The 17,968-nt window shown below is 40.1% G+C and overlaps 1 protein-coding gene across 1 annotated transcript in view; it reads right to left on the bottom strand.

The window, feature by feature from the left end:
* LOC111059924 overlaps nt 1–17,968 on the bottom strand; it is a 41,975-nt gene that overhangs the window by 9,274 nt on the left and 14,733 nt on the right. Inside the window, exons 3-4 of the mRNA XM_039435641.1 lie at nt 14,142–14,175; nt 13,144–13,260 (exon numbers count right to left, since the gene is read on the bottom strand). Of these exons, the coding sequence (XP_039291575.1) occupies nt 13,144–13,260; nt 14,142–14,175 (151 nt within the window). The remainder of the gene's footprint in view (nt 1–13,143; nt 13,261–14,141; nt 14,176–17,968) is intronic.

Genomic DNA, 17,968 nt, shown 5'->3' on the forward strand with positions numbered 1-17,968 from the left:
CTACTAAATTCAAAAATAGGTACCTCAGGGATTCTGTTCAGAATAAATATTGTTAATTTACGTGATGTGTGGCTTTCTATCATTACTAGAAAAAATTCTAGTTGTATAGGGTAGAAGTGGTAGGTTTGCATAATTTTGAAAACTCCTTAAAAATACCCCTTTTTTGAAAACTTTTAGCTCCAGAATCAAGAATTGTAGAGTCCTGCACGACCACTTAATTTATTGGAAATTCTATTATCTTTAATATTCTAGAGAATGATTTTTCTCGAGATTAAATGTTCTCAAGATTAAATGAAAAACTTGAAAAAAGTCCGAAATTTTGGGGTTTTTTGGGAGTTTTGGGGGTGAATCCGCTCTCTGGCGTGTCAGAAAATTCCAGATTAGAATTCAGCCCCCCAAAATACATATAGAACCGTCGATAAAAATTCTTTCGGGCTGTTTCCTGAAAAACGACCATTTGACTGAACTATTATACAAAACAGAAAAAAAAATAATGAAGCATTACAATAATTACTTGATTACTGTGTGGTAAATAGGGTGAAAATTGGAAAGATTGAAATTGGCTTCATTTGATATTTTTGACAAAAGAAGTTTTTTCTTCTGTCAAATTCACTAGAATTTTCGATGTTGTTCATAATTGCATTTTCATTTCAAAGACATTAATATCATCATGAAACGCCTTCGAAATTGAAATAATTATTAGATTAAAATGTACATTACAATATTTAACTTAGCATTGTGCTTTTGAGAAAATTAGGTTGCAAGGAAACTCAATTTAACAGCAAGGAAACTCAAACACAGGACCATTAAAAATTAAAATTAAGCAAAGGGAATCAGAATAATAGTGAATGATGAAGTTATAATTTATTTTTGTCAAAGATTTACCTTCAAACTCATAGGCTTAAAATTACTTGAATTTCTGCATACAACATATTATCAATTGTATTTTTCATGCTTTATATTGAGTTACACTTTGCAAAATATAACATTGTAAAGGTGGGAAAAAGTATTAAATCTACATAAGGATTTTTTTAGCCATGATTCAAAATGTTGACATAAAATGTAAAAAAAATCGTGCCCCCCCAAGAATGTTGATGGCGCGAATTGCGCCATGCCCCCCCCCTTGTGGGCACCCCTGGCAATAGTTGAGAACCCAGAATGGCCGTACACGGCTGTCCACAGCAAGACGAGAGAAGTGATGTGGCTTCATTCAGCGTCTGTCCACTGCGGGTAACAGAACTGAACATAATGTAGTTTCTAAATAAATTTGTTTAAACTTATGTAGTAGTTAAATATTTGTTATGACTTTTGGCTGGTTTTAGTCTTTTTTATTGGCTGTGCAACCTTCTGATGCACATATTAGTTCGCTTGCGTTTTAGAAGTTTCTTCAAAAGTAAATGCTTTAACTACAATATGTAAGAAGAAGAGAGAATATCAAGAGTTGTCGCCTCACAATGGAGATTTTCCTCCTATCACCGCTGCTAAGGTACGTCATAGATTTATAATATAATTAAGGAAATTATTATCGATGAAAGCTTCCATCAAAGTATTGAATTAATTGTGATAGATTTATTGAGTATAGTCCTTTCGATTCTCTTGTAATGGAAGATGGTGATGGTAATTCAAACTGATGAGTGATGGAAGAAAATGAACGATACATGCTCTTGTAGAAATGTAGAGTACCTAAGAAGAGATATGAAGGAATCAAGATATTATTTCTGAAGAGGGAGCTATTAACCTAAATTTAAATAACTGTATTTCCTGATGTTTGTAGTACTTTGTTATGGATTATATTAGTAATTTTAGTATTGTATTTTTGGAAATTTTGAATAGGAAGAAGACACCTATCATATAATTTGAACAGACTGAACAAACTAAGAACAATACTCAAAAGATCTTATAATGAAAAGTTATTCCATCAACTGGTGAATTAAAGTATTGTATTATCTATATACAGTAATAAGAGAGAGTAGGGTTGTGTTCTTGTGTTCGTTTGTTCATTTGTTCCCATCAAAACATGTCAACTTGTGGATTGCATACCGGAAAAACGGGAATGATTTAGATCTCCAAATTTTGCACATATGTTCTGTGTGTGTGTGTGTGTGTGTGTGTGTGTGTGTGTGTTGTGTGTGTGTGTGTGTGTGTGTGTGTGTGTGTGTGTGTGTGTGTGTGTGTATGAGTGTATGTGCGTGTGTGTACACGATATCTCATCTCCCAATCAACGGAATTACTTGAAATTTGGAACTTAAGGTCCTTACACTATAAGGATCCGACACGAACAATTTCTATCAAATGCAATTCAAGATGGTGGCTAAATTGTCAAAAACAGGGGTTTTCGCGATTTTCTCGAAAATGGCTCCAACGATTTTGATCAAATTCATACCTAAAATAGTCATTGATAAGCTATATCAACTGCCACAAGTCCCATATCTGTGAAAATTTCGGGAGCTCCGCCCCATCTATGCAAAGTTTGATTTTAGATTCCCAATTATCAGGTCTCAGATATAATTTAAATGAAAAATTCCGATTGGAAAAGATTGAGCAAGAAAATCTCTTCAATTAATGTCGAGTAACATTTTCACCTAAAATTGAAAATAAGCTTGAAATTTGAGAAAATGTGGATTATTCAATTGCAAACTGTTGGCAATTGTTGATTCTATTAAATCATCCACTATGAAGAGATAGCAGATCTCGTGTGTATCCAGCGTTATTGTCCTGTCACCAGCTGGCACAGATTTTTGAATAGTAAACTAGTATGCGCGGGAACACTAGCGTCAGGTGATAAATTTTCATAACGGCAAGGAAAGTTGTGTGAGTGCGCCACACCAGATTTTTCAGAATTAATGTTCAAATTTCATTAATGGTACATTTGATTTCATTAAAAAATCACCAAATCATATGGTCGAAATTAAAAAAGGAACATCTGTTTCTATATTGCTTTCTACCTGAAAAACATAGTTATGAAATATGAAACTTCGTTTTCCTGATGCAATGTTTAGGCCTACGCGTGGCATGGATTATTAATTTTTCAGCTAGAACAATTTTTGAGACAAAGTGATAAATAAACGTCTACAGTTTCATCAATGCTGTATCGGCAATATGAAAACGCATGCAGTTAATATGTCTTTGAATGAAGGTGTTGTTATTTACATGGAAAAATTATATTCTTCCATTTCTATTTGATTAGAATTTCAAAATTATTCGAGCCCTGATAGAATGACTGACTCACTGTACAGTCAGTCGAAAATTTTAATATTGGAATGTGGGGTATTTTGGCAAGCTGAGCAAAAAAAATAAGGTCATATGCACCTTTTCGTTATATCTTCAAATGAAAAATGAGTTTTGTTTGCAAAACTCCCTCTGGAAGGGAAACTAATCAACTTATTCTATCTTTTAGTAAAATAACAATGATCATCCATCCATGTATCATCTTCTATCTCTACTTTGTGAAGCTCGTATTGAGGAATTACTATCGCCTCCATTACACTACCCTACTCTCTCTCTCATTATATAGAAGATCTGAGCCAGCTGGTGACAGGACAATAACGCTGGAGACATACGAGGTCTGCTATTTCTTCATAGTGAATCATTTAATAGAATCAACAGTTGCCAACAGTTTGCAATTGGATAATCACATTTTCTCGAACTTCGAGCTTATTTTCAATTTTAGGTGAAAATGTTACTGGAAATAAAATGTAGAGATTTTCTTGCTGAATCCTTCCCACTCAAAATTTTCTGTTCAAATTGTATCTGAAGTCAGATAATTGGGAATCTAAAATCAAACTTTGCATAGATGGGGCAGAGCTCCTGAAACTTTTACAAATCTGGGACTTGGGGCAGTTGATAGAGCTCATCAATGACTATTTTAAGTATAAATTGAATCAAAATCGTTGGAGCCGTTTTCGCAAAAATCGCGAAAAACCCTGTTTTTGACAACATTTTCTCCATTTTAGCCGCCATCTTGAATTGCTTTTGATATAAATTGTTCGTGTCGGATCCTTATAGTGTACGGACCTTAAGTTCCAAATTTCAAGTCATTCCGTTAATTGGGAGATGAGATATCGTGTACACAGACGCACATAAACTCATACACACACACACACATACAGACCAATACTCAAAAACCACTTTTTTCGACTCAGGGGACCTTGAAACGTATAGAAATTTAGAAATTGGGGTACCTTAATTATTTTCGGAAAGCAATACTTTTCTTACCTATGGTAATAGGGCAAGGAAAGTAATAAATGTATAATGTGCAGATTAACTGTACAATTAAGATTATATAACATCAAGAACGTTCGACTCATGATTCATAATTTTTAATGTCTTGAAACGAGCTATAACTTCCATACAAAACATTTTTCTCGGAAAACGGAAGCTTATACTTTTATTAGACAAAATATAAAATTATAAGGTGGATATTTCCTGATTTTCTGGATTTGTATGGAAATAACTTCCCGAACATAGAACATTAATTCAGATCATCCTGATTAAGAACATCCTGAAATGTTATGGAACATTAATATTGTAGATCTATTCTTCCTCGAAAGGATGAAATCAAATTCAGATCGATATTTTGATTTGGAGCCGTGATATACTCGTTCTAAGAAACCATTGCAGTTTCGAACTTTGAGGTTGTTCTGGTTGGTGGGGGGGGGGGGAAGCAAGCGGAGTGACGATGGGGACTCTTCGGTTCAAGGCTATGTACCTTATTGACTGGGCTAAATTGTTAAGCATCAAGTATAATAATATAAGCAGAGGCAATCATCTTCTCCCATTAGACTTGTATGACAGAGATCATTCTCACTGGAAACCATTAATTGGAGATCATGAATGTCACTATCAAGAAGAATATTCATCAGGAATGTTGAAAATTGAAGTGAATCTCACTACAGAAAAGTGAGCATTTAGGATGGAGAAGAATATTCATCAGTGTTAGAGCCAATGTAATGGGCTTCAAATCACGTTACTTAGTAGCTCAAAATAAAGTCGTTACCTTTAAGAAGCTTCTCGTACAAGGATGGCGGGTTCGCAGTGGACTGTAACAGCGGTTTTCTCGTTCGGGTAGGCGGTAGCACGTTATTTTAATAAGAAATCACTTGCACTGGCTGGGGGGAAAACATGGGCCCATGTCGCAGCGAAGAGGTCGTACATTTATAAGTTCTTTCAAAGGGAGGAAAAATTGGTAGCGTTAGTGCACGTTTTAGAACAAGCCATCTTGACAAAGCGGAAACGGGCAAAGTAGCAGTGGGGAGTGGAACAAGCCGAGAGAGAGAGCAGTGCCATCTACAATGGGCTTGGCGCTATCATTGCGGCTGATGGCAGTGGCATGTTAGATGGCCATGGGTGAGCGCGGTTGATTCAAAACACACAGCCAACTTACCGACAGATATAAGAGGGAAACTGCCGAAGTTATATTGGCGGTAACATACCCCCCCCTCAAAAACGAACAGTTTTTCATAGCGGTGGAAACAATCTCCAGTGGGTCGGTGACAATACACAGTGAGAGCGTTGCACAAATGACCAGAAAGGTGGCGCAGAGAGGAACAGTGGTGTAGCTAGGAGCAGCGGTGTAGACAGAAACAGCAGTGTAGACAGGAACGGCGGTGTAGACAGTAGCAGCGGTGTAGACAATAACAATCCTCACGGATGTGAGCGAGGCGGTCTTCATGCGGTGTGTGCGGTAACTTGTAGAAGGTTTCAAATGATGCGGTGAACTTTGCGTATGTCTCGAACAATGTTCCCAGATGCGCATTTGATAGTGACTACACATACTAGTCCATCTTTACCAGGGTGTAGCGCAATAATCCTGCCTAACGGCCAGCTGAGAGGAGAGGTGTTGACAGATTTGATTATGACCAAATCGTTAAGTTGCAAGTTTCTTTCAGCGGTTTTCCATTTTGTGCGATTGATCAAGGTGCATAGGTACTCCTTGGACCAGCGATTCCAGAAATATTGGGTCATTTGGTTTGTAAGTCTCCAGCGGCGTGCGACCAATAGTTCCTTAGTCTCTATGGGTTGCGGTGGTGCGGTAAGAGGTCTACCAATTAGGAAGTGCCCGGGAGTGAGCACGGAGGCAGCTTCAGCAGGTTCAGAGGACAATTCTGTAAGCGGTCGACTATTTAGAATACTTTCAATTCTAACGAAAATGGTGTCATACTCTTTGTATGTAAGAGCTGTGTCCCCAATACAGCGGTGTAGCAGTGTTTTGGCGGATTTGACGGTGGCTTCCCATATGCCTCCTTGATGCGGAGCATAAGGGGGAATGAACTTCTAACGAAAATGGTGTCATACTCTTCGTTTGTAAGAGCTGTGTCCCCAATACAGCGGTGTAGCAGTGTTTTGGCGGATTTGATGGCGGCTTCCCATATGCCTCCTTGATGCGGAGCATAAGGGGGAATGAACTTCCAGTTTATGACGTAGTTAGACAGAAAGCACTTCACTTCAGAGGGCATCGTCTTCAAGAGTTTTTCTAACTCATACATTTTTCTTGCGGCGGATGTGAAAGTCTTAGCGTTGTCTGAAAACAGAGTGTGCGGCGCACCTCTGCGGGCAATAAATCGGTGTAGAGCGGCGATGAAGTTGTTGACAGACATCGAGGACAGGAACTCTAGATGAGTAGCTTTGGTGGTCAAACATACAAATATGCACAGATAACCTTTTGTTGTTTGTGTGCGTTTCAATAAAGATGTTTTGCATGAGAAAGGACCAGCAAAGTCCAAGCCAGTTAAATTGAATGGTCTATTGGCGGTGACTCGTTCAGCAGGTAGCGGGGCCATACGTTGCTGTAGGTTGGTGCGGCAAAAGCGGTTACAAATGACACATTGATGTATTATGCGGCGAACTTGTTGCGGGCAGAGATTATCCAATACTGTTGGCAAACAGCTGCTTGTGTGGTGCGGGGACCGGCATGACAATTTTGAAGATGTATGTGTCGAATGATGAGTGAGGATATATGCTCATTTTTCGGCAGCAATAATGGATTCCTAGCTTCACTAGAAATCGGAGCGTGCTCAAGACGACCAGATAAGCGTATCAAATCGTAATCATCAATGTACGGTTGCAACGTTAGTAGATGCTTAGGACATTTTCCAGCTTTCAACTCTGTTATTTCCTTCTGAAATTTATCCCGTTGCACAACATGAACAATGAGTTTTCTAGCTATTTCAGCTTCACAGGCGGTGGTGTCAATTGAGGCAGGCGTTTCACAGGTTTCAATCTGTTTGACTATTTTGCAGCGATATTCATAACGGGCTGGTTTGATGCGGTTGACAAATCTTAGTATGTAGACAAAAATACGACATAGCTTTCCAAATTTGGATACACGTTCTATAGCGGTATACAAACGATTCTCAATTGGTTCTTCAACAGTAGCGAGAATGTACAGCGGGTTAGTTTTCATCTCAGGTACAATGTTGGAAACAAGATGATTGGACACGGAAAGTCAGTGGCGAGACAACGAAACGCATTGGTAGTGTGCCACCAATCATGGCAGGAGACGATTTCAGCGGGAGTCAAGCCTCTCGAAGCAATATCTGCACAGTTGTTAGCAGAAGTAACGTGATGCCATGACTCAAGTTTTGTTAACTGAGTAATTTGCTGTACTCTGTTGGCAACAAAAATCTGCAATTTGTATGTGGGTGTGTTGATCCAATCCAAGGCAGTCTTGGAATCGGTGTAGAGTCGAATTTCTTGTAAATCATATTCGGACAGCATAGGTAAGATGGCGGATAGTAAACGAGCAAGCAGCAAACAACCAATCAATTCCAGGCGTGGAATTGTCATAGTTTTCAGCGGGGCGACATGACTTTTGGCGGCTATGAGACGGCAGTTAACATATCTATTTTCAGTCTCTTCATGAATATATATACAAGCAGCAAACCCCTTTTCGGAGGCATCGGCGAATCCAAGCAGCCGGGTAGTAGAGCGGTTACAGGCAAGTAAACGCGGGATTACAACATTGTCCAAACGGGAAATTTCAGCGGTAATCAGCTCCCAATGAGCTCGAAGTGAGGCTGGAACCTCAGTGTCCCAAGCTAATTGCTGAGACCACAGCGTGCGCATGAATAGCTTGAACAGCATTATGAGAGGAGTGAGCCACCCAAGGGGGTCGTAGACTCGAGCGATGAATGATAGAACGGTTCTTTTAGTGATTTGCCCATTAAAAGGAGAAATGAAATAGCGAAAGTTGTCCGCGAGCGGGCTGTAGACAATTCCAAGAACTTTTGCAGTAGCGTTGTCATCAAACATACAATCTTGATTTTCCAAAAATTCTGCAGGCAAGTTAGCGATCAATTCAGGAGTATTAGAGTTCCATTTCCGAAGTTCAAAGGAGCCAAGCGACAATAACTCAATCAGTTCAGAAATAAGCGTTTGTGCTTCAGAAAAATTGTTACTTCCTCCCAGCAGGTCATCAACATAAGTTTGACTTGTTAAAACTTTACTTGCCAGAGGGAATGCTTCTCCTTCATCCTTGACAAGTTGTTGCAATGTGTGTTGCACTAAATAAGCACTGGAAGTAAGCCCATAGGTTACGGTTTTAAGTTCAAATTCTTTTGCAGGTTCATGATAATTAGGTTTCCAAAAAACATGTTGGTGACGGCAGTCTTCTGGCCTTAACAAAATCTGGCGATACATCTGCTTGCAATCAGAAAGGACAATGTACTTGTAAGTGCGGAATTTGGTCAATACTTGAATAATATTGGACTGCAGTTTTGGCCCTGGTAACAAATTCTCATTTAGTGAATGCCCATTGGTATCCTTGCTGGAAGCATTAAACACCACCCTGATTTTCTGAGTGGGGTCCTTATTTTTAAAAACTGCATGGTGTGGAATCACATAGTCAGAAGCGGATTTGGCAAGTTCCAAATGGCCAAGCTCATGATATTCTGTCATGAAGTTGTCGTATTTCTTCTTTAGTTCCGAAGAATTTTCCAAGCGTTTTAATAATCCAAGGTGACTTCGATAAGCTTGCTTGCGGTTTGAAACAAGAACAGGCGCGCTAGGCTTGAAGGGGAGTGCGACTACATATCTGCCTTCATCATTGCGGTAGGTAGTGGACTCATAGAGCTGTTCACAGAGTTCATCCTCAGGTGATAAGAGTTTCGCATTTATTTGGACATCTTCAGTCTCCCAAAACTTGTTCATGACCTCAGCAAGCGGTTCTTCGCGGGCAAACATGGTGCAGATAAGTTGCATCTGATGAAGCGGAGCAGGCGAGTCCTCAATATTTAGCTTTCCACTCAGAACATAGCCAAATATAGTGGCGAAGGCAGCGGGATTTCCTGGTATAATAGCATTGGCGGAAGAAACAAGTACATTAGGATAAATGTCAGCTCCAATCAAGAGGTCTATCCTATTGGGTTGGTCAAAACCAGGGTCAGCGAGATCCAAATGTGAAAGTGAGGTTTTGAGCTCACTGCTGATTGGAAAAGCGGGTAGGTCACCAGCTATTTGCTCTAAGACAAGGGCTTCAGTTTGGAGAAAGGTGTTAAACTGCGGTCGAGATAGCAGTGTCAAATGAGTGGTACCTTTTACAGCGGTCGCTTGTTCAGAGATACCATTAATCTGAATGCGTGCGGGCATGATGGTGATACCAAGTTGCTGGACAGCTCGGGTAGTGATAATCGATCTCATGGAGCCACAATCCAATACAGCACGTAGTAATTGTGATCGGTTGTATTGATCAACAACGGCAACAATAGCAGTGCCCAGTAAAGCAGAAGCGTGTACAGCTTTCACTTGTGCACAGCCACTGAAGGTGTCCGGCATGCCGGTGGATGAACTGCGGGTTGGGGTTGAGATATTGGTCACAGGCGCTGTGCCAAAAGTTGATGAAGAAGACCGTGAGGGACTGGCCGTGTTTTGCGGGATTCTCGAATCGGTACAACATGAATTACTTACATATTGTGATGAGTGTTTGTCATCGGTAAACCGCTGTGTTGACATTGGTTCAAATCCTGGTGGCGGGGAGCGACAGCTAGCACCTCCAGAGGTGGAAGCTGGTTGGTAACTAGATATGGTAGACCTATTATGAGAGCCAGAAGGGTAGCGATCTGGTCGGCGTTCAGCAATTAAAAAGGATTGTGAACTCTCATTATTTTTGCATAGCAGGGTATGGTGATGGATTGATTTACATGCACGACAAGAGGACAGTGAATTGCATTTGGCTTTGAGGTGGGACCCGAGGCATCCGAAGCATCTGCGGTTTTGCTTGACAATATCCATTCGTTTGTTGATAGGTTCCTTCCTAAAGCGCTCACATTTGTACAATGGATGAGGAATGTTGCATAGTACACACAGATTGCTGCCACTTTTGTTTTCAGTAAATTGCGGTTTTACTACTTGTGAATGATCTTCAGTCTTCACTTTTGCGGTTGGTATAGCGGTGTAACTAGCACTAGATAACTGTTCGCTCACCTCATTGATGGCGGTTACCTCCAGCGATTTTTCTTGGTTGGAAATGAATTTCATCAGGTGGTCAAAAGCAGGTAAGTCGTCAGGGCCCAAAGAATTCTCAAATTTGGCTCTTACAGTGTTAGGCAATTTCTGAAGGCAAATCATTGTTATCAAGAAATCAGCATGGTTCAATTTAAAATTAAATAGTGATTGCTTAGCTGAGCCTAATTCAATGGCAAAATGTCTAAGTACTTCAACAAGACTGCCCTTCGGCTGAAAGTTTGTGATTTTGCTGTATAAGGCATAAGCTCGATAGCGTTTGTTGTCATATCGGTTATGCAAACTTTCGAAGGCAAGCTTGTATGCATTTTCAGTGTCAGCAAAGTTTTGAACTAAGCACAAGGCGTCTCCACGTAAATAGGATACAAGTAGATAGTATTTTTCATCATTTGAAAAGTCTTTGCAATTATGTACAGCCGCTTCAAATACGTTTTTAAAGGAAGCCCATTGCTCCATGTCTCCAGAGAATACTGGGATGGACAATTGCGGCTTGATAAAATTTGACGCTTTAGATTCAGTAGGAGTGCAGGTATTTACTTCTTCTTTTAATTTAATTTGATCAAAAGTGTCTTGAAATTCCTTTTGAACGTTATCGAATTCGGTCAAAGTAGCTAAAGGCATTTCATCACGTTGTAGGTTGTTAAAATCATCAGCTAATTTTTCAAATTTTTTGTTTAAGTCCAAATAATAATCGCATAATTTTATCGGTATTTCAAATTCATATTTGATGGCTAAAGCGCAAAGCGACAGCTGAGTGCGTTTTAGCTTGTTGAGCAAGAGTACCTCGGCCATTTCAGCGAAATAACATTCAAAAACAGTTCAAAAAATAATTTTGTAAACAAAATTTTGAGGCTAGGTCGATGTTTCAGTAAAATTGATAGTCGATAGTCGATATCTCGATGATTGATGACGGTTAATGATCGATATTTCGATAGTCGATGCTTGCACGCTACTGATTCGATTCATCTAACCTCAACCTTGAGAAATTCGAAGAATGCGAAAATAATTGAAGATTCATCCATAGGTCGATCGTAATAATTTCATGCGGCTCGGTTGGACCAGAATCGTGTTAGAGCCAATGTAATGGGCTTCAAATCACGTTACTTAGTAGCTCAAAATAAAGTCGTTACCTTTAAGAAGCTTCTCGTACAAGGATGGCGGGTTTGCAGTGGACTGTAACAGCGGTTTTCTCATTCAGTTGGCGGTAGCACATTATTGTAATAAGAAATCACTTGCACTGGCTGGGGGGAAAACATGGGCCCATGTCGCAGCGAAGAGGTCGTACATTTATAAGTTCTTTCAAAGGGAGGAAAAATTGGTAGCGTTAGTGCACGTTTTAGAACAAGCCATCTTGACAAAGCAGAAACGGGCGAAGTAGCAGTGGGGAGTGGAACAAGCCGAGAGAGAGAGCAGTGCCATCTACAATGGGCTTGGCGCTATCATTGCGGCTGATGGCAGTGGCATGTTAGATGGCCATGGGTGAGCGCGGTTGATTCAAAACACACAGCCAACTTACCGACAGATATAAGAGGGAAACTGCCGAAGTTATATTGGCGGTAACAATCAGGAATGTTGAAAATTGAAGTGAATCTCACTACAGAAAAGTAAGCATTTAGGATGGAGAGTGAAACAAATTCTGAAAATTACTAGCAATTTCAGTGTAAAAAATACGTGACTCTTGACCTAGCTCCGCAGTGCAGGCTGGTTGCTTGGCTGAATCGGACTAGGCGCTGAGACAGCAAGTAATAGCAGCGTTGGTGGTAATGCGAGCGGCCGCAGTAACATCTTCCACCCAGCAATGGTCGGCGTAGTTCTGCCTAGCGGACAGACGAAAGATCAAACTAGTCGGTTATTTGATCCCTCCAGCCAGGCTCAGCCAAGCAGCCGAGACAATAGAACAATGGAGTGGCAGTCTTATTCGCGTTCATCAGCAGTTTTCTTTCTCACGATTATTTTTATTTTTGTGTTGCCTATAAACTCAAGTCACCAGTAAAAAGTTTCCAGAAACATGGTGTACTACCATATTAATGACTTTTCATGATGATTTTTAATTATTTAAAAACATTGTTGACATTCTGAGCCTTTAGGCTAAACTTGGGGTCGCTGAGAACGAATCTGCAATCAGAATTTCTCTATCACGAAAAAAATCCAGCTGTTGATCTTCCGGCAACCGTTAACAGTCATCCTGCAATGCGGCCAAAACACTTCCAAGCCAGACACCCATCTCGAATGACAACAACGCCAAGCTGTAAGAAACCATCCTGCACTGCGGCGCTAGGCTTGGAGTATGATCACGTTGGATGCGTGTATTTGCAAGTGCACATCAGATCATGCATGACCCAAGAAAGGGAAGAGTCATTGAAACACTTGTCTGTAGGTACGCACACTGAACGCAACCAGCAAGTGCACGCGTTCAGTATGAGTGTTTCTATTGCTCTTTCCAAATTTCATTTCTTATCTGCGCACTTGGTCATTCATGACCACGCTGCACTTACACATATGCACATTCAATAGAGATATTCATCCGTGATCATACCCTAAATAAAATTCGTTCCAGCGGTGCGAAGGCAAGTCACTGTAAAGTAAAGCGCGAAGTCAACTTCTCCGTCCCATTCTGTATTATATGGACAAATACTATTAATTTTATGAACAAATAAAGAATTATTTGATAAAACTTTATGTTACCTTTTTCCAATATCATTCCTTTAAATTTTTTCAATTTTTCTGAATCGGAAAAAACGGTGTTCACATCTCCCTCAGTGATATTTCCGTTTTTGTCATCATCAATATCATTGAAAATGTCTGAAAAAAGATTTTGGTTCAATATACATGTATAATTTATTTTTCAACTTGGCATTTTTCTCAAAGCACTCTATCTGCTGAATATAGATAATAAGTTAATAGTTTGATTGTCAAGTCAACAGACTATACATTCTGTCTGTTGTCAACAGTCAGATTGTTGATAATATTGACTCATGATGAAGTTGACTCATTGGATCAATAAATTAATCCAATTATCTAATGTGATTTGAAAGCATGCTCCAGTCTGTGAGTAGTTGTTTCATATTTTTCACAATCATTTTAGTCTTCCAATTGTCATTTTAGTGTTTAAACTCAATGAATCATAATATCGCAGTTCGTGATGAATGAAGAAATTCAATTATTTGAAATCACTACGATAGGTATTATTTAGTTGAACAGTTCCTTGTAGGAGTCATGTTTCCATCAGCCTACACTTATCTTCATTTTCATTAAAATTAAGCATTGGTAGATCCCGACATATCAGATCAGTGTCTGAGTCCGGTTCAGTAAGCATTTTCTTCCTACGAGTTCTGATTGGACAATTCCCATTCAGCGGCTATGGTTGTGTGTAAATTGGCCAATTAGAGATAGAGTAGAATAATATTTCTACTTGTCAGACTGAAATACGAACACTGAAATGTTGAAGTCTACCTTCAAACGTATGAAGTGAGCTCTTTTCAATCAGCCACTTCAGCAGTCTTACTAGTACATAGCTTATCAAAAATTCAACTAAATAAAGGTTTCTATTCTTAAATATTGCAACGAAAAGTTGGTATTTTTCCTGAAGCATGATCAGAATGATTCATGAGTTTGCAATAACTAGGTACTGTAGGTTAGTTATAGAAATTTGATTAAGACAAAGAGGTCGGAATCAATCTTACCTCTGCAACCATTTCTATCAGCATCTGTTATTTCCTGGAACACAATAACAAGTAGTATGTTATAAGTTATTGAAGGAAACAAAATACATTCAGTTGATGCTTTCGAAAGAATTAGTGAACATATAACCAGAGAAGAGTGTCAAGTAAATTAAGAAATTAACAATTTTTTGGGTAGAATTCAATGAACTACAATAAAAATATTAACAAAAAAGCTTGAACAAAATTTTGTCAGAACACTTAATGTCAATATTGTAATTTCTTATAGTTTTTCACTTATTATATTGTTCATACATGTACTGAACAATATAAGCATCACTGCCATGGTACCCAAAATATGTTGAATTCATTAAATTGTATTTTTCTTAAAATGTTATCAATTGATATTGAGAATCTTATCATACAATATTGAATGTCTGTATATTATCAACTAGACATCGAAAGAAAAACTAAAATGCAGTCATAGATATTATCAACTTACACAGGTGCGGCAGAACCGATTAAGCAGTTTGCTTTGATTGCCACATCAACTGTGATAGAGATAAAAGCATAGTGAAGAGGAAAGATAGCACAAGAAGATATGTAGGCTATAGTTAGTTTAGCATGGTATAGTTAGTTTATGTTCCAAATTTCAAGTTGTTTACATATTAACTCAAGCCAATTACATTTGCCTACTGACAATTATTACCATTTTGGCCGCTAGATAGTGTAAGAACGTCACAGTATGTAAGACTATCATAAGACTATCAGCGTCACATAGCTCCATGAAAAATACTTTTAGGACTATCAGCATGAGTTAACATTGAAATTTGGAACATAAACGCCCTACACCATGGGATGGATATCTTCTTATATGCTATCTTTTCTCTATAATAAAATTTAGCCAGTGGGCAGTTTTTGTTTATTATTCAATAAAATTTGAGTAGGCAACATAGTCTCCTCATTCCAATTGTAATGTTAGACAACAATAACCTCTAAATAGAGTTCGAAACAGGAACTTTGAATCAGTCTCGAATTGTAGAGAATTTCATGCTCTTCAACCTAATTTGCCTTTAAACTATCATCAATCATTGTTTTGTTCTGGAAAACTGCCAAGACCTTATAAGGGGAATACCACCAATATTTTGAATTCTTGAAACGAACGAGTCAAATGTTACAAACATATTTTCTTACAATTATTGACTGCAAATCAAAGAGCAGATTTGGTTCTACAATTCAAGAGCAAGTACATTTTTTCATCTCATCAGGTTACCAAGATACACAGCTTCAAATATAGAAATTTGTCACTTCTTGTGTATAAAAACAAGAGTTGAAATACACTTGAGGATGAATTTTATAAATTTTGACCGAATTTGACTCATGATGCAAGATTTAGAATCTCCCTCGCGAGCCTGAGGAGATCCAATCAATGTGTTAAAAGTAAGTGTTTGAAATTTTGATCATTGAGATGTCCTTATGCCTGCTAACCAGAAAATACTTGAATTAAGTGCTTCTTACGGGCGATACTGATGGAGCATGATTTCAGGAGACTATATTATAGAGCGTGTAACGTCCTTTTGGTGTTACATGTGCCCAGCTGGCAGTAGTCGGTAGAGCAAATGAGATTTGATTGTATTTTATATTTATGCGCCTGCTGAAATAAAAGTACCATATGGTTCTTACCAGCTCTTCAAGAAGCTTATATAGAATTCTGCTACCAGTTGCTGCAAACTGCGGCCGCTTTATCAATCTGCAATCCTTACCACTGCTCTGATTGACTCCACAATTATAGGTGCTGAAGATTGTCACAAAGTAGAATTGTGACGGGAAAATGTTGCTGAATAAATATTATCATTATTAAAAGACGATCGGCTATCAGCAAGCTAGCTGACCGCGGAGATAAGGAGTGTACCGATGGCGCACCATCTTCCGCGCATTGAGAGGATTCTTACCGCCTCTGGTGGCGGCGCATCTACATCCCCTCTACTTTGGGAGAGTATATAAACACCGGACGAGCCCCAGACCAGAGCATTCCACTCCCAACCTTCCTGCTCCTAGTACAGCAACTCGTTGGCTGCCGTATGTCCCTGTCCTCCTCTCCTGGTACAGCGGCCCGTAGGCTGCCATCCTTCCCTGTCCTCCTCTCCTGGAACAGCGGCCCATTGGCTGCCGTCCGTCCCTATCCATCCATCCTCCCAGGGCACAGCGGCCCGTTGGCTGCCGTCCCTATCCTTCCATCCTCCCAGGGCACAGCGGCCCGTTGGCTGCCATCCCTTTCCACCCATCCTCCCAGGGCACAATGGCCCGTTGGCTGCCATCACTATCCTTCCATCCTCCCAGGGCACAGCAGCCTGTTGACTGCCGTCCCTATCCTTCCATTCTCCCAGGGCACAGTAGCCCGTTGGCTACCGTCCCTATCCTTCCATCCTCCCAGGGCACAGCGGCCCGTTGGCTGCCGTCCCTATCCTTCCATCCTCCCAGGGCACAGCGGCCCATTGGCTACCATCCCTGTTCATTCATCCTCCCAGGGCACAGCGGCCCGTTGGCTGCCATCCCTATCCTTTCATCCTCCCGGGGCACAGCGGCCCGTTGGCTGCCATCCCTCACCGTCTATCCTCTCTGGGCACAGCAGCCCATTGGCTGCCATCCCTCCCATCTATCCTTCCTCTTCCTACTATACTGGAGCAGAACCGAGGCCTTAAGGCGGATACAAAATTACCTCGAAATGGTGTCATCAGAGTGGAGAGTGACCTTCATGTCGTCAGAAGCACCAGGAGGTGCTGTCTACACCAGTTAAGGTACAAAGAAGGAAGAAGAGGAACTTCGACTTGCCTCCTTTCCCTGCCCACATTACGACTGAGCTAAGTCATCCAGGAGCAATACCTGGGTATCAATCACCTACCTCTGAAGGTACTCAGGGTATACGTGATAGATTGGCGTCCACACTTTAGGCACGAGGCAACAAAGTGAAGCGAAGTAAGAATCATGAGTAAACAAGGCGAGGCTGATTCAGATGCTCAACACCAGTAGCAAACAGAGGGTCAGTTGGTTGAGGACGTGAACCCCGAGGTGATAACCGACCCCAGAGTTTCCTGGATCTATAAATTGAAAAAGGAAGAAGCGTTTAATCTTCTACAAGATTGGGGCATAGTGTTATCTGGAACACTTGCTGAGCTGGGAAGGTTGTTAGTAGAACAACATAAGTAGATGGCTGTACGTTATCGCAGCGCAAGACCTGGTATAATAAGTGGAAGCATTGGGGAAACTAGTCACTCAGTGACAGGTGCTCATAATGTGGTTGGAAACAACATTCACACAAATCCTCTCATAGACCCAGGGGCGGTATGTGACAAAGTGAGAAACTGGAAACTATCATTTGATGACCAATCAGATGCTCCCAGCTTCTTAGAAAGGCTGGATGAGCTACAACAAGCTTATGGGCTTACTGGCAACCAACTACTAGTCACACTACCTGAATTACTAGTTGGTAAAGCTATCCTATGGATGCATAATTGTCGTGATCAGTGGAGATCATGGGACAATTTTGTGACAGATTTCAGATCACGCTACTATCCACTTACCTACGACAAAGACCTGGAAAATCTAATTCAGGCAAGGAAGCAAAGGGAAGGTTAGTCATTTGACGAATTTCTCGAAGATGTACTGACACTCATGAGGCATTGAGGAGGTTTCACAAATGAAAATAAATTACAGAGAGTGTACAAGAATCTCCTTCCTCGGTACAAATTGTATATTTGGCAATCAGATGTTCATAGTATCAACGAATTGGAAAAAATCGCAAGGGAATATGAACAGATCAAGGCAGAGGAGAAACAGAATAGACAGAATTC

The sequence above is a fragment of the Nilaparvata lugens genome, chromosome 9, assembly GCF_014356525.2.
Source record: "Nilaparvata lugens isolate BPH chromosome 9, ASM1435652v1, whole genome shotgun sequence".
Lineage (NCBI taxonomy): Eukaryota > Metazoa > Arthropoda > Insecta > Hemiptera > Delphacidae > Nilaparvata > Nilaparvata lugens.